The following is a 16,224-nucleotide window of genomic DNA, read 5'->3' as shown; positions in this document are numbered from 1 at the left end:
ATGACCATGATGGAAGCAGGTGAGAAGTTGACAATGTATCTTTTGTAAGATACAATTCTGTAATATCACAAAGAGAATGTTACACTGTTGATCCGTTTTAAAAGACTTCTCCACATTGTCTTTTTGTTAGACTGATCCCTTGACAAGCTGATCACCGGTGCTCCTGCTGCTTGATCCCCAGCGATCAGCTATAATCTATGGGGGAAGCGGTTAGCAAGCGTTTAATTCCCCTACAGTGCCACCACTGGGGAAATGAAGTATTACATGGTTACCATCACAATCTAGTAAGGGTTGGGTCCTCCAATAAGAGAGATGCTCTTTGTAGCCTTTCTCCTCTCTGGCTGATAAATAAAGGGTCCCTCTCAGTTAACTCAATATTGCCCAATGCTGTCTTGTAAAATGGCGTTTCCAAACGATGAACTGATTTAGTAATACATCATCCTTCGTGAACATAATTGGGGGGCGTAAAAGCGAATGAAGTTTGGTTAAATCCGTTTTGAAGTTGACTTTTCCTTAGCAAATCCTCATCGAGAGAAAAAAAAAAAAAGGAAACAAAAAAAAAAGAGCGAAGTTTGGGTTGTAAGTGCAATTTTAAGAATGGCCACTAGGTGTCACAATGACATAAATCTCACTTCTTGGTAGAAAACGGTGTTCTTCTCATGGACTCCCATTTGGGGGCTCGCGGGCCATGAGTGTATATGTATATATAATATATGTAACGAACATCCTCATCCAAATTGATATTTTTCCTACCCACAATTGTTAATAAACTCGAGTAATGATCAGCCATGTCTCATCTCATGATTGTGTTCACACCTCTTTTTCCGAAGTCTCCTCGGTGGTTGACGTTGATCTTCTGGAATACACAAAATATATAACTATATTGATACAGTTTCCTTTTTCTATTGTCTACAGTATTTTAATGGGTTTCCCACTTTGAACAATCCCTTTTTGTTAAAACGGTCCTCGAACTATAAACTGGTCACATGGCATTTTGCTGCTAAGAACACCAGCTGTAATCTGAGGCCACAGGTGTTTGACTTCTCTGCAGCACCACCGCAGGAGAAATGAAGCATTACACATTTATCATTGAAATCAATGGATCGTCCTTGTAATTCACAGACCTGTTTGGTCCTCCAGAGAGAGTTAATAGACTGAGGTCCCCTGTTCAACACACAATTTCAGACAACCCCTTTAAGGTCCAGTCCATGTTCAGACCCTTCTTATTCCCTTTTTTTTTTTTTTAAGGCTCAGGACGATTGAGATTATCCGTTCTTGCTGAGGACAGGCTACAAATGAAATGGAGGGAGGCAGAAGGACTCCGCAATGGATACAAGGTTCTAGTTAAACCGCTGACAGGTGAGATTAAGAAGACTGATGGGATCCGAACCTTTCATCGTTTACAACTAACAAGACCAGGACCTTGTGTTTTATTTCAGGAGACCCAGAGCAGGAGGTAATGCTGAAAACTAAGACCCCCAAAGTGACAGTAGGCGGCTTGGACCCTGGGAAGGAATATGTTCTCCAGATACATGTGATCCAGGGGGAGAACGACACTCTAATAGCCAAAAAGAGATTTATTAGTGAGTAGTCCATGAGGACATCTATGTTTATAACTGAAGTCTGGTCTACGTCTATTACTGATCAGGTCTCTCTGTCCATTATATGAGCGTAGTAGACGACCTGAAAGCTCAAGTCAAGAATGAGAAGAAGAAACCAGAAGTAACTCCAACACTAAGGACCGCTGCGATAGAACCTACTCCACCTGTAGAGAGCAGCACAACGGAGACAGGTCTGAAGGGGCGGAGGTCAAACAATAGGTTTCTTCTGTTAATTCCCTTCTTCTCTCCTCTCCCCTTATTTTCCCTCTGTTCTCCCTCCTTTTCTTTCTTTCTTTCTTTATTTTTTTCCTTCTCTTTCCTCTATTTCTTTTTTTCTTTTTCTTTTTCTCCACCTTTTTTTCTTCTATTTTTTTATTTTTTTTCCTTCTCTCTTTTTTTATTTTTCTTCCCCCTTTTTTTCTTCGTCTTTTTCTTATCTTTTTTTTCCTCTTCTTTTTTTCTTCTTTTTTTTCTTTTTTTTCTCCTTCTTCTCTCTTTTTTCTTCTCCTCCTTCTCCTCCTCCTCCTTCTTCTTTTTTTTCTTTTTCTTCTCTCTTTTTTCTTCTTTTCTTCTTTTTTCTTCTTTTCTCCTTCATCTTCTCCTTCTTCTCCTTCTTTTTCTTCTTCTTCTTCTTCTCCTCCTCCTTTTTTTTCTTCAATTCTTCGCCGTTGTTCTTTTCATTTTTCTTTCTCATTCATACATACTTGTCTCCCCTTCCTTCGCTTCCCTCTGTCCCACACTAACTTAAGACATCCTGTGGTTTAAATTCTATAGATGCGTTGTCAAGGCCAAATTAAATGTCTCAGAATGTGTAAAGAAAGCCGAACTTTTTTGTTATAGAAAGGGCAACGGAGAATGATCAGCCTGTCACCCTCAGTACCAAACTGCAGGGGTCTGATGTAAAGAGATCTAGCCCTCAAAATGCCACCATAGCTCCTAAACCTACTCAGAAGATTTCCTCCAAGATGGAAAGAGATGTTCCTGCAACTTCTGGTACCCCACGAAGAGGTGATAAAAGTCCCACACTGCCCAACAGTCAATCAAAAAATAGTGCCACACCTGTCCACAGGTTGTGTGTGGTATTACAGCTCAACCCTATTCACTTCAATGGAGCTCAGCTGCAATACCACACACAACCTGTGAACCTTTGTGGTGCTGATTCTCTCTTTTGAATCAATTATTCTCTTATTTCTCATCAGGATCTATTCACCAGTGCGACACAGCACTCGAGTGGGACATCATTTTACTTGTGGACAGTTCTTGGAGTGTAGGACGCACTAACTTCAGGCTTGTGAAAAACTTCCTCTGGGGCATACTCAGCCCCCTCCACATTTCCCGGGACAAGATTCGCGTTGGTACTGTGTCTATTATGCGGCCCTAGGAGTCCAATGACTTAACTAGCATTACATTTTCTATTGCTATAGTTATGGACTATACAGAAACAATAGAAGGTTTAGGAGAAACGGGGGAATATTATAAGTGTAAAAAGAAAACGTAGTCACTGAAGATTGCCGTAAAAAAGATGCTAAAGAGAAAGGATAAGACGGCTGTTAGGAAGAGTAGAGGACTAAGGTGGTGGAAAGGGAGATAGAGATGGGACATGACCTGAGAGATAAAAGGAGACCATAGGGATTCTTGGATTGAGGAAGAAAATACGAGAGCTAAAAGGGACATAACATTGATAAATTGGAGCGTAGATAGGAGGAGAAGGAATCGGGGTGTTGGGAAAGGAGCTGGTGAGAAACAAAGCTGCTCAATGAACCAAACAAATATAACGGCTTTGGAAGGTGAAATGTATAGTCAGTGGTTATGTAGTCAAAAAAAATCATAGAAGAAAAATAATAAAGGAGGGAGAGAAGAAGAAAAACAACTGACCCTGGTATACCCTCCATAGTCAGAATAACGCACCTACTCAAGGGACGACGCCAACCTGTACCCTAGATACCCTATTAATGGCCTAGCCAATTCTTTATAGTGGATATCCGGTACAGAGCGACCTAGAGAGGCAAGTAGAGAAAGCAAATATGTGCAAGAACTTCAAACTGTGCACAACAATGGGTAGGCACAAATGAAGAAAAAATTTAAAATTATACCCAAAAGATCCACTCATACAAAAACATACCACATGCCCTCTCATCATGGTCTGTAATGAGGGATCCAGGACTGATCTAGTCTGGAGAGCTTCCCTGTGAATTGATGGGGTATCTAGCGTACAAGACAATGGAAGTGAACAAATATTGTTGTATCCAGAACTCTGATAAAAATTATGGTTTTATTCGGTCATTTTAAAAACAGAACAATTAAAATGAAAATCCCGGGACCATGCTTACGCGTTTCGAACCATGATTAAGAACCCCCAGAGATTTGAAACGCGTAAGCGTGGTCCCGGGATTTTCATTTTAATTGTTCTGTTTTTAAAATGACCGAATAAAACCATAATTTTTATCAGAGCGCTGCATACAACAATTTTTTGTCCACTTCCATTGTCTTGTATATCTGCTGTCGATTATTCTGGGAGTATCTACAAGCACCTGAAACATCTAGACGTGGAACCAACTAACGCTGGAAATAACGCAGTGGAAACGCGGTGAGCGAACCTTGAGTAGGGGCGTTACTCCCACTATGAAAGGTGACCTGATAGGGTGTACCAGGGTCAGTTGTTTTTCTTGTTCTCTCAACTCAAAAAATATAAAAACCCTCTCCCCTCACCCTTATTATTTTTTTTCATTATTATTTGGTGGGATAATAATTTTTCCTTTTTTTTTTATCCCAATATATTAATTAAAGGTTACGTTTTACTGTATCATTCTATTGATCAGCAGTTTTTCTTGTGATTTTCTCTTTTGAGAAACAAAGCGCAAGACATGGGTGTACCTATAGGGGGCACAGACGTTGCAGCTGCAACTGGTCACCAGAGCCTGAGGGGGGGGGGGGGGGGGGAGAACGTGGATTCCTATACCACACAAGAAAGATCTGTAAAGTCGAGAATAGTAGATGGAGAATGAAGGGGGGAAAGGGAAATGAAACAAAAAGAAGGGGTGGGAAATTTTTGAAAATGGAAAGTGACTGAATAATGGAATAGAGGAATATTCCATAGAGATCCAGGGGCAGACAAAAACATCAGAGGCCCCCTGAGCCAGAACATATATTATACAGTATGTGGCTTATTGTTTACATCCACAGATTTAGAAATCTGGACAGTAACCAATGTTGGACATATATTTGTCATCTCTATCTTTAGGTCTTTCTCAATACAGCAGAGAGCCACAGACTGAGTGGGACCTGAACACATATTCTCATAAAGCTGAAGTCCTAGACGCTGTAAAGAGAGTGAAATACAAAGGAGGGAACACGTTTACTGGTATGCAATGGGGTGACTTAGTCCTTGGAGTGATTTCATGGTCTCTCACCATTATAACATATATGCTTGGTGCATGACTAGGTATGGCACTCATCCATGTCTTGGAGGAAAATCTCAGGGCGGCCTCGGGGGCCCGACCCCTGGCAAGGAAAGTGTTAATCCTTTTGACAGATGGGAAGTCACAAGATGATGCAATTGTGGTTTCCAAAAGTCTCAAACAATCGGGAATATACATATTTGCCATTGGTAAGGATGCAGAGGGGCTAATTGACCCTTTGTCAATGTGGTGACCTATTCTCTTGATTTGTGGGCTTCCATATTACTTACGGGGTCTTTTTGGATTTCCAGGGGTTAAGAATGCAGATGAGTCTGAGCTGAGAGAAATCGCATCAGAACCAACGGAGCTGACACTTCACATGGTACCCGACTTCCCAATGCTTAGCTCCTTGGTGGGAGATGTTTCTCGAGCCCTCTGCATGAGACTGAAGGAGAGGAGGAGGGAAGCAGATCTTGGTGAGATGTCTGGGATATCACTAGTCCTTGGTACTATTCTTAGCTCGGGCTTCTCAGTTATACTAATGTTTCTCATACAGGGTCCTGGAACGTAGTGGGACCAGGTTCAGTTGACCCTCATCCCAGCCCTACGCATCTAGTGGTCTCAGATGTAACATCTAAGACTATGCGGGTCTCCTGGACTCCTCCTCAACAACCTGTCAAGAAGTACCGAATAGTTTACTATCCATCACGAGGAGGGACCCCTCAGGAGGTGTGAACCCTCATTCTGTAATATGACTCTTTTTGACTACAATAACCATCTAGTCTTCCATATGTCAACATTTTTGGGTTTTGTTTGGTTTTGCTTCGGACGTCTAACCTCACACCTTCCTCTTCACCACCTGCAATGAGTTTCTTCCCATTCCAGTCATTGTCTCTTGTCTTTTTCTTATATAATATTCATTACCCATTGCTCCACGTTTCTCATAACTTTTTTTTTTTTTTGCGTGACTCGACATCCATTTATTCCCTATGAATAGGTCCATTTATTGTCTTTTCTCTTTACCAAGCGTTGTCCTACACTGTACTTCTCTCCAAAAAATTTCACCCATCACTTGGGGTCTACACTATACATTCCTTCTCTGCCCTTACTCTACCTGACTATTTCCCCTTTCACCCGATCATTTATTTACAGGTCGTATTAGATGGAGACTCTTCCTCTGCTGTTCTGGTGAACTTGACATCTCGTACGGACTACCTAGTGTCCGTGTTTCCCATCTACGTCAGCGGTGTCGGTGCTGGACTCCGCGGAATCACCTCAACCTGTGAGTTTCTATAAAATGAAATACCTGCAGTATTGGATTTTCTTATTATTTTGGTTGTTCTAGAGCCTGAAACTTTACTATTTCAGTTTTTCTATTCTTCCTGTTCACTATGTGGGAGGGACCTTAAACAAGTCTGTGCGGTAGGCAGAGGCAGTCTGTTGTACAGCAGATAGAACTTCCTGTGACCAATACGTATATCCAAAAGGTCACCCAGACTCATGCAAATATAATATATGTATATGCAATTACTGCACTGGCATACGGCTTTCGATCGGTGCAATGTGTAATATCCCATTTAGCTTTGTAATATCTCCTATGTTATCCCTTCCAGTACCACTGACAGCTCCTCGTGCTCTTGCTGTGGATCAAGTGACAGACTCATCCATGCAGTTCCACTGGCAGCCATCGGAGGGAGCCATGCACTACCTAGTGACCTTCTCAGCAGAGACTGATCAGGGTTTGGAGGTGACGGAGGTAATGCTGCTTCCGCTGTGTCCCCGTAGAGTTTGACTGAACCTGTTTTAAAACAAATCTTTGCATTGCAGAATAAGGTGGAGGACACCAAGTTCTTCGTATCTGGGTTATGGCCTAGAACCCTGCATAGTGTGACTGTGGTGGCCGTGTCCGGGGACGAGTCCAGTGACCCTGTCACAATTCAGCAAAGAACAGGTACGTTCTAGTAGTTCAATGTAAAATCCCTGACATTGATAATGATAACATTGACGTCACTAGGATCAGTGTGCAGACCCCTCGGTAAGACATGTGGAGAGTTATTTTTGGGAGCGAATGTTGGAGGGGAGTATTGCCATAATACTAGTCAAATAAAAGTGGCATATGGTACCAAATAACAGTATCATACATGATTGGTCCATACAGTGCCTACATAATAGTGTCATACAGTGCCTACATAATAGTGTCATACAGTGCCTACATAAGTGTCATACAGTGCCTACATAAGTGTCATACAGTGCCTACATAAGTGTCATACAGTGCCTACATAAGTGTCATACAGTGCCTACATAAGTGTCATACAGTGCCTACATAAGTGTCATACAGTGCCTACATAAGTGTCATACAGTGCCTACATAAGTGTCATACAGTGCCTAAATAAGTGTCATACGGGGCCTACATAATAGGGTCATACAGTGCCTACATAATAGGGTCATGCAGTGCCTACGTAATAGGGTCATGCAGGGCCTACGTAATAGTGTCATGCAGTGCCTACGTAATAGTGTCATGCAGTGCCTACGTAATAGTGTCATGCAGTGCCTACGTAATAGTGTCATGCAGTGCCTACGTAATAGTGTCATGCAGTGCCTACGTAATAGTGTCATGCAGTGCCTACGTAATAGTGTCATGCAGTGCCTACGTAATAGTGTCATGCAGTGCCTACGTAATAGTGTCATGCAGTGCCTACGTAATAGTGTCATGCAGTGCCTACGTAATAGTGTCATGCAGTGCCTACGTAATAGTGTCATGCAGTGCCTACGTAATAGTGTCATGCAGGGCCTACGTAATAGTGTCATGCAGGGCCTACGTAATAGTGTCATGCAGTGCCTACGTAAAAGTGTCATGCAGTGCCTACGTAAAAGTGTCATGCAGTGCCTACGTAATAGTGTCATGCAGTGCCTACGTAATAGTGTCATGCAGTGCCTACGTAAAAGTGTCATGCAGTGCCTACGTAATAGTGTCATGCAGTGCCTACGTAATAGTGTCATGCAGTGCCTACGTAATAGTGTCATGCAGTGCCTACGTAATAGTGTCATGCAGTGCCTACGTAATAGTGTCATGCAGTGCCTACGTAATAGTGTCATGCAGTGCCTACGTAATAGTGTCATCCAGGGCCTACGTAATAGTGTCATGCAGGGCCTACGTAATAGTGTCATGCAGGGCCTACGTAATAGTGTCATCCAGGGCCTACGTAATAGTGTCATCCAGGGCCTACGTAATAGTGTCATGCAGGGCCTACGTAATAGTGTCATGCAGGGCCTACGTAATAGTGTCATCCAGGGCCTACGTAATAGTGTCATGCAGTGCCTACGTAATAGTGTCATGCAGTGCCTACGTAAAAGTGTCATGCAGTGCCTACGTAATAGTGTCATGCAGTGCCTACGTAATAGTGTCATGCAGTGCCTACGTAATAGTGTCATGCAGTGCCTACGTAATAGTGTCATGCAGTGCCTACGTAATAGTGTCATGCAGTGCCTACGTAATAGTGTCATGCAGTGCCTACGTAATAGTGTCATGCAGGGCCTACGTAATAGTGTCATCCAGGGCCTACGTAATAGTGTCATGCAGTGCCTACGTAATAGTGTCATGCAGGGCCTACGTAATAGTGTCATGCAGGGCCTACATAATGCCTGCATAAGTGTCATATAGTGCCTACATTATAGTATTCAGGAGGAAAAGATCAGCACTTCTTGTGGAATTTGAAAAATATTATTTTTCAAATTCCACAAGGAGTGCTGATCTTTTCCTCCTGAATGCTGTTCCTATAGCGTGGAGATCGTTGTCTTCTTCGTGCACCTGGGAGGGTGAGCTGACATTTCTACTTTTATTTATTGCTACATTATAGTATCTCTATAATAATACCATACAGTGCCTACATAATAATGCCGTACAGTGCCTACATAAAGTGTCATATAGTGCCTACATAATATCTATACAATAATGCCATACAGTGCCTATATAATAATGCCATACAGTGCCTATATAGTAATGCCATACAGTGCCTATATAGTAATGCCATACAGTGCCTATATAGTAATGCCACAGTGTCTTGCATAATAGTGCTACATAGGGGCTACATAACAGTACCTATACGGTAATGCCATACAGTACCCAAAAATCTATGCCTTATATCACAGTCCGTGCAGTGACATAAGTGTAAGAGGTCTTGCCGGGAGGAAATTTAGAGCCGGACACCTATGTGACAACGTGTTTGGGGCCTCTGGTCAATTGCCCTTTGCCCCTATACTATGTTCCGGCCCTGGTTAGCATTGTAGTCGTATCCCCTGCACCTGAAATCAATAATAATCAGCGAAACCTTAATCATCCTACAGAACCTATACCCCGAAACCTAGACTTCACCAATGTCACACACAGCACGGCCACCGTGACCTGGGAGAAGATGCCCGATGACGGCCCAGTCCAGCGTGTCTCATATACCCCTCACAGAGACGGCGCCAATAAAGGAGAGGTAAGTGTGAAGTGTCAGCCTTGTGGTCCACATCTCCGTCTATCTCTCGCCTCTCACATTGCAGGAAACCGCTGGAGATGATGAGAGTGACACATCATCATCTCTGCTCAAAGGAGATTATATCAGGAGTCCCCGGGATCTAGTCACAGCTCATCCTCGGATAATTTAGAAGCATCGAGCCGTCATGCCATCGCTAACGGTGACACGGCTCATATTGTGATTCATGCTGCTCGGCAGATGACACGAGGGCTCGTCCCAGGTTCTCCGCTTCTAAATCCGGTACAGAATGTAACCCTTCGCTTCCAAGATGCTCATCATTAGAGATGAGCAAATTTCTCGAAATTAGTTTCGGGTCCAATTCTGTCCGAATAAATTTGCCGCGAATGGAAGTGCCCCGATTGCCCTGAAAACTTGTTTGTCCCCTCGTGGTAAGCTGATCACAAAAGGATCGCCGCTGGAATCTGTGTGGGAATCCGGCAGCAAGTGTTCAATTTCCCTACAATGCCCCCACAGGAGAAATTAAGTATTACACGGTTATTATTGAAATGAAAGTGCTGTCCATGTAATGCATGGATATGCTTGGCCCTTTGTGTACCCACTCTCTGTTCTGGCTAATGGATGAGGATCCTGAATGGGGGAACAAATGGGTTTTCCAAACCAGACAACCCCTTTAACCCTTCCCCGTCGCTGATCTGTAGATTTACGCCAAGAAAGTGTCTTTAAATATAACCCAGTGGCAATCGCAAGTATTTAACCCCTCAGATGCCGGAGTCAGATGTGACCACTGGCATCTGAGGGTTTTTTTACAGCCCCTTTTGCTTCGGGGCCGGTTACCGGCTCCGGCGTGGCGAGATTGCGACAGCCGGTGTATTCCGAGAACAGCTGGGGGCCTTGTGAACGATCCCAGCCCTGCTATAGGAAGATTGCCTGTGGCAGGTCTCAATAGCAATTCACTGATTTTACCATAGACTGTGATATTGCAATCTATTGCAATCTATGGCATAACCGATCTAATGATCGCAGGTTCAAGCCCCCTAGGGGGAGCTAAATAAAAGTTAAAATAAAGGAAAAAAAGTTTTTAAAATAATAAAAAGAATATAAAAAATTATAAAAATTCAAATCACCCCCCCCCCCCTTTCCCTAGATCACATATAAAATAAATGAACAATAATAAACATAAACACATTCGGTATCTCCACGTGCGAAAAATGCCCGAACTATAAAAATATTTATCTAATACGGGGAAAATCGTAGCGGGAAAAATGCTCAAAATGGCCGAATCGCAGTTTTTTTGCCACAAAAAATGTAATTAGAAGTGATTGAAATGCCCGACATTCCCCAAAATGGTATTAATAAAAACGAAATTTTTCCATGTACAAAAAGACGCCTTACACGGCTTTGTACACTGAAAGAAACCCGTAACTTTTTTAATTTTCTCACTTTTACCTTTTTTAAACCGGTTAGTGACCGCCAATACGCCTTTTCACGGCGCTGCATCAGAATAAAGCTGCGCCGCCGGGTGCAGGTAAGACTCCCTGTTCTCAGCTACCGGAGGTACCTGGGATCTTGGGGCAGTGCTGCTCGAGCAGGTGGATCAAAATCCGCCCGTTTAACCCCTTAGATGCGATGCTCAATAGTGATCGCCGCATCTAAGTGGCTTTGGTGAGAGGGAGGGAGCTCCCCTCTCACCCCACCAGCACCCAGCTATGAGATCGCGGGGTGCCACTGTCTTCTATAGCAGCCGGGGGCCTCTAGTGGACACGAACAGGCAGTAATAGTAAGTAAAAAGTAGGAAAACGTAAGAAATCTTTATAAATTTGGTATCATCGCTGAATAAAGTTATTATGTCACTTATACCACACGGTAAACGGCGTAAATTAAAGACGCAATAAAAATGTGGCGAAATATTTGTTTTTTTTCTATTACGCCCCCAAAAAAGTTAATAAAAGTTAATCAATAAATTACATGTACCCCAAAATGTTGCAATTAAAAAAAAAAAACTTGTCCCCCCCAAAAAAGTTACTAAAACATAACAAAAACGATCTAAATTTGGTATCACCACGATCGTACTGACCCGCAGAATAAAGATAACGTGTCATTTTCCCCGTACATTGAACACCGTAATAAAGAAACTCATAAGAATATGGAGGAACTGCTGTTTTTTCCAATTCCACCCCACTCGAAAAAAAAAATTCCAGCTTCCCAGTACATCGCGCATAATATTAAATAGTACCATCAGAAAGTACAACTTGTGCCGTAAAAATTAAGCCCTCGTATGGCTGCGTCAACGAACAAAAAAAAAAAGTTATGACTTTGTGAAGACTGGGAGGAAAAAACAAATTAGTCTGGTCCTGAAATGGTTAAAATATATTTTGTGCTACCTTGAACATGCAAATGAAATCTAAGGAGATGAGTGGCTGCCTGACGCCGCTTATCTTTGGGGAAACAATAGACTAATAGATGCCAGATGAGGCTCTGCCATCCCTATAGAAGTCTAATCGTTGGTGGACCCCACTACAAACCGATGTTTACTATCTATGGGCAGCGTGGCCCAAGCATTGGGGGCTCATCGTCCTCCCGACCTCATTACAAAACAGGATCATAAGAGGGTGGTGTATTGACTTCCAGGGGCTGTAATAGAAATAGACCAAATACTTCTCACAGCTGAGGGTTTGCTTCAATTGTATCCAGTCAATGATCATCATCTCTCTGCAGGTTGAAGTCTCCGATGGAAGTTCCTCCGTGACCTTGAAGTCGTTGACCTCACAGACTCTCTACGCTGTCACTGTCACTTTCCCACACAGAGGTCCAAAGACCTTGTCTATACTGACCGGGAACCTCACGACTTGTAAGTGACAGGAAATTACTCTCATGCCCATTCTGTTGCTGTGCGTTGGCACTGCCAGGGTCCCGGAGGAGTCGTGACCTTGACTGTCAAACAGCGGCCTGTCCTCGGGTTTGTCGGAGGGTGTTTACCATTTGCCGCCACATGCTCTTGTGTAGGGAAATGTTTTCACTCCTGACACATCGGTCAATTAGTTTTAATTACGGAGCTCCGGAATGTCATCACTAATGGCAGATCCATCGGGCACTGAGGGACAAATGCGAATTGCCCGCGAGGACAGACATATGGCTGAATGCGTCTGTATCGGCGGCTTTCTTGCAGTCCGAGCTTCATGATTTTCAGTACAGATGTATATTAATGTAATGTATTAATAATAATTAGCCTCCCCAAACCTGAAGTGGCTGATAACAGGGAACAGCTGAGTGCAGCGCTTTATACAAGCTGTGTGGGTTGTATATAGAGTGGCAGCATGTATACTCCACCGCCGCTCCATGCAAGCTTCTGCTCATTGTAACCGTGCAGGTAAGGAAAAACAGGGACGCAGGACCTACTGGCGGTCAGTGATATCATAAGTTATTAATGGGGTGATAAATATTTATGGTGACCGCCACCACTAGGGAGAGCTCACTGTGTACAGTGTTATTATGGAGTTCAATGTCTAAACAGTAGATAGTAAGCTCCCCCTAGTGGTGATGGCAGGAGGAACTTTGTCAATTAATTCTTTGTCTATGCTGGGGATTTGGTGCTCTGTTTTTAGAAAAAAACGGAACTCTGCCACCTATAACGGTATATTGTGAAATGAATCAGCACATTTTCCACTTGATATAGATATAATCTACGTAAAAAGTTAGAACTTTGTAAAATATTACTTATCCTGTATTGATCCCGAATTACATCCTGTATAATACTCCAGAGCTGCACTCACTATTCTGCTGGTGGAGTCACTGTGTACATACATTACATTACTTATCCTGTACTGATCCTGAGTTACAGCCTATATTATACTCCAGAGCTGCACTCACTATTCTGCTGGTGGAGTCACTGTGTACATACATTACATTACTTATCCTGTACTGATCCTGAGTTACATCCTGTATTATACTCCAGAGCTGCACTCACTATTCTGCTGGTGGAGTCACTGTGTACATACATTACTTATCCTGTACTGATCCTGAGTTACATCCTGTATTATACTCCAGAGCTGCACTCACTATTCTGCTGGTGCAGTCACTGTGTACATACATTACATTACTTATCTTGTACTGATCCTGAGTTACATCCTGTATTATGCCCCAGAGCTGCACTCACTATTCTGCTGGTGGAGTCACTGTGTACATACATTACATTACTTATCCTGTACTGATCCTGAGTTACATCCTGTATTATACTCCAGAGCTGTACTCACTATTCTGCTGGTGGAGTCACTGTGTAAATAAATTACATTACTTATCCTGTACTGACCCTGAGTTACATCCTGTATTATACTCCAGAGCTGCACTCACTATTCTGCTGGTGGAGTCACTGTGTACATACATTACATATCCTGTACTGATCCTGAGTTACATCCTGTATTATACTCCAGAGCTGCACTCACTATTCTGCTGGTGGAGTCACTGTGTACATACATTACATATCCTGTACTGATCCTGAGTTACATCCTGTATTATACTCCAGAGCTGCACTCACTATTCTGCTGGTTGTTATTGGAAACAGTCAACAAGCCTGTCAGACACACCCATAGCTGTTTATCTGAACTCTTATAATGGAGGGGTCAGTTAGTTTTTACTAAATTAAGTTACTGCCCAGTCCTCATATAAAGAAGTCACGTTCCAGAATGTCACACTATGAGAGTCTCACTATCGTGTGGAATAAGAGAAAAAATTCTGCGTGCTAAAAACTTGTATTTAGGGGTCAGATTCACTTTTGTAGCCCTTAGACCCCATTAGAACTGCAAAATCTGAACTGACTCTGGGTTCTCCGCTCCATACAATAACATTACGTGACAGTGTTGGGTGGCCACTGGCCAGACTACAAGATTTATCCTACTTTGGTGTGACCCCCCCCCCCCCTACCCCATTCCTCTTGAAGTGCCCTAGACCCATGCAGTCTCAGGCATATATGATTGGATCTAGACTTATGTATTGTGGATGTTGTTTTCTGCAGTAAAGGTTCTGCCCCCTACTGGTGTGAAGGTGGTCGATCTCTCTGGAGACAAGGCATCCGTATCATGGGATACAGGAGCGGATGATGTGGCTTCATATCTCATCAAGTGGATCCCACTGAGTGGCGGAAGACTAAACCAGGTAGGAAATGTTATCCAAACATTCCAAAATACTGTCCTAAACTAGAGGCATGCTGGTCATTATAGTCCTCCTTGTTTACCAGATGTCCACCGCTGGCAGAGAGCAGACAGCCGTCCTGTATGATATGGAGTATAGTACAGAATACCAGGTGTCAATATCCGCACGGTACAAGGATGGATCCCAGAGCGACGCGTCTTCTGTGCGCTACAGTACAGGTAAAATATTCTATTTATCTATCTATCTACAGGGCCTTGCCCCCATGCCTCATAAAAAGTATAATGCCCTATATAGTGCCCCCACACAGTATAATGCCCATTTAGTGACCCCCATACAGTATAATAATATATTATAACCCCTTCAAGGAACCAGTATTTTACCTCTAATTGTGCCCACACAGTATTCTACCCCCTAAGTGCCACACACACCGTATAATGCCCCTGCACAGTATAATGTCCGTTTAGTGGCCTCCACACAGTATAATACCCCTTCCCCTGGCTGCCACACACAGCCCCCCCCCTTGTCGATGGTGCCCCCCTGTAGATTGTGCCATACAGCCTCCCTGTAGACAGTGCCATAATCCCCCACCTCCCCCTTGTAGGTAGTGCCACACAGCCCCCTTGTAAATGGTATGCCCCCTTCCTGTACATAGCGCCACTGTACCACCCTGAAGGAGCGGAATCCCCCATCCGCTTGATGTCTGTCCATATATGGACAGTCACGTCAGGGGCTTCTCCTGGAGTCGAATCACCATCCACTGAGCCGGCAACGCTGTGAACGGGGATTTCGCTTTAGGAGTTGCCCCTGATGTCACTGTCCATATATGGAGAGACATCAAGTGAAGCGTTCCAGAAGCAGAATTCCCGGCCACAGGGAGATTCCGCTCCTTCAGGGAGCTACAGTGGCGCTATGTACAGGAAGGGCGGGGTGTCCTCTACGGAGGCAGCAAAAAATTTCCTCCACCTCACATGCACTTCGCGCTGTGAGAAGGAGAGAAAGCACGGCTGTGGTTCAGAAGTGTCGCGGCACCCCTGGAGGGTTCTCGCGGCACCCCGGTTGGGAACCACTGGCCTAGTAGATAGCAGAGCAGGGAGATACCTCCCTGCTCCTCTATAGTGTTCAATAGTATTTGTGTCCTTAGGATGCAGATACTATTGAATGTTGCGTCGCTACAGTTGTAGCAGCCACAGCGGATGCTAGCGGCGTCGCCGGCCATGGGGGCAAGGGCGACCTATCTATCTATCTATCTATCTATCTATCTATCTATCTATCTATCTATCTATCTATCTATCTATCTATCTATCTATCTATCTATCTATCTATCTATCTATCTATCTATCTATCTATCTATCTATCTATCTCTCTCATATCTATCTATCTATCTATCTCATATCTATCTATCTATCTCTCTCATATCTATCTATCTATCTCTCTCATATCTATCTATCTATCTATCTCTCTCATATCTATCTATCTATCTATCTCTCTCATATCTATCTATCTATCTATCTCTCTCATATCTATCTATCTATCTATCTATCTCTCTCATATCTATCTATCTATCTATCTATCTCTCTCATATCTATCTATCTATCTCTC

General features: G+C 43.3%; 1 protein-coding gene across 1 annotated transcript in view; it reads left to right on the top strand.

Moving 5' to 3' along the window:
- The window catches only part of COL20A1 (collagen type XX alpha 1 chain), a 43,313-nt gene continuing 27,089 nt past the window's right edge, over positions 1-16,224 (top strand). The window contains exons 1-17 of the mRNA XM_075846234.1: positions 1-19; positions 1,249-1,359; positions 1,440-1,583; positions 1,676-1,792; positions 2,442-2,609; positions 2,801-2,956; positions 4,843-4,962; positions 5,044-5,208; positions 5,311-5,475; positions 5,556-5,728; positions 6,152-6,281; positions 6,613-6,755; positions 6,827-6,950; positions 9,344-9,480; positions 12,196-12,328; positions 14,489-14,628; positions 14,711-14,843. Of these exons, the coding sequence (XP_075702349.1) occupies positions 1-19; positions 1,249-1,359; positions 1,440-1,583; positions 1,676-1,792; positions 2,442-2,609; positions 2,801-2,956; positions 4,843-4,962; positions 5,044-5,208; positions 5,311-5,475; positions 5,556-5,728; positions 6,152-6,281; positions 6,613-6,755; positions 6,827-6,950; positions 9,344-9,480; positions 12,196-12,328; positions 14,489-14,628; positions 14,711-14,843 (2,278 nt within the window). The remainder of the gene's footprint in view (positions 20-1,248; positions 1,360-1,439; positions 1,584-1,675; positions 1,793-2,441; positions 2,610-2,800; positions 2,957-4,842; positions 4,963-5,043; positions 5,209-5,310; positions 5,476-5,555; positions 5,729-6,151; positions 6,282-6,612; positions 6,756-6,826; positions 6,951-9,343; positions 9,481-12,195; positions 12,329-14,488; positions 14,629-14,710; positions 14,844-16,224) is intronic.

The sequence above is a fragment of the Rhinoderma darwinii genome, chromosome 13 (assembly GCF_050947455.1).
Source record: "Rhinoderma darwinii isolate aRhiDar2 chromosome 13, aRhiDar2.hap1, whole genome shotgun sequence".
In the NCBI taxonomy this organism is placed as follows: Eukaryota; Metazoa; Chordata; class Amphibia; order Anura; family Rhinodermatidae; genus Rhinoderma; species Rhinoderma darwinii.
The sequence above is the reverse complement of the archived record's forward strand: the minus strand, read 5'-3'. Positions and strand labels throughout refer to the sequence as shown.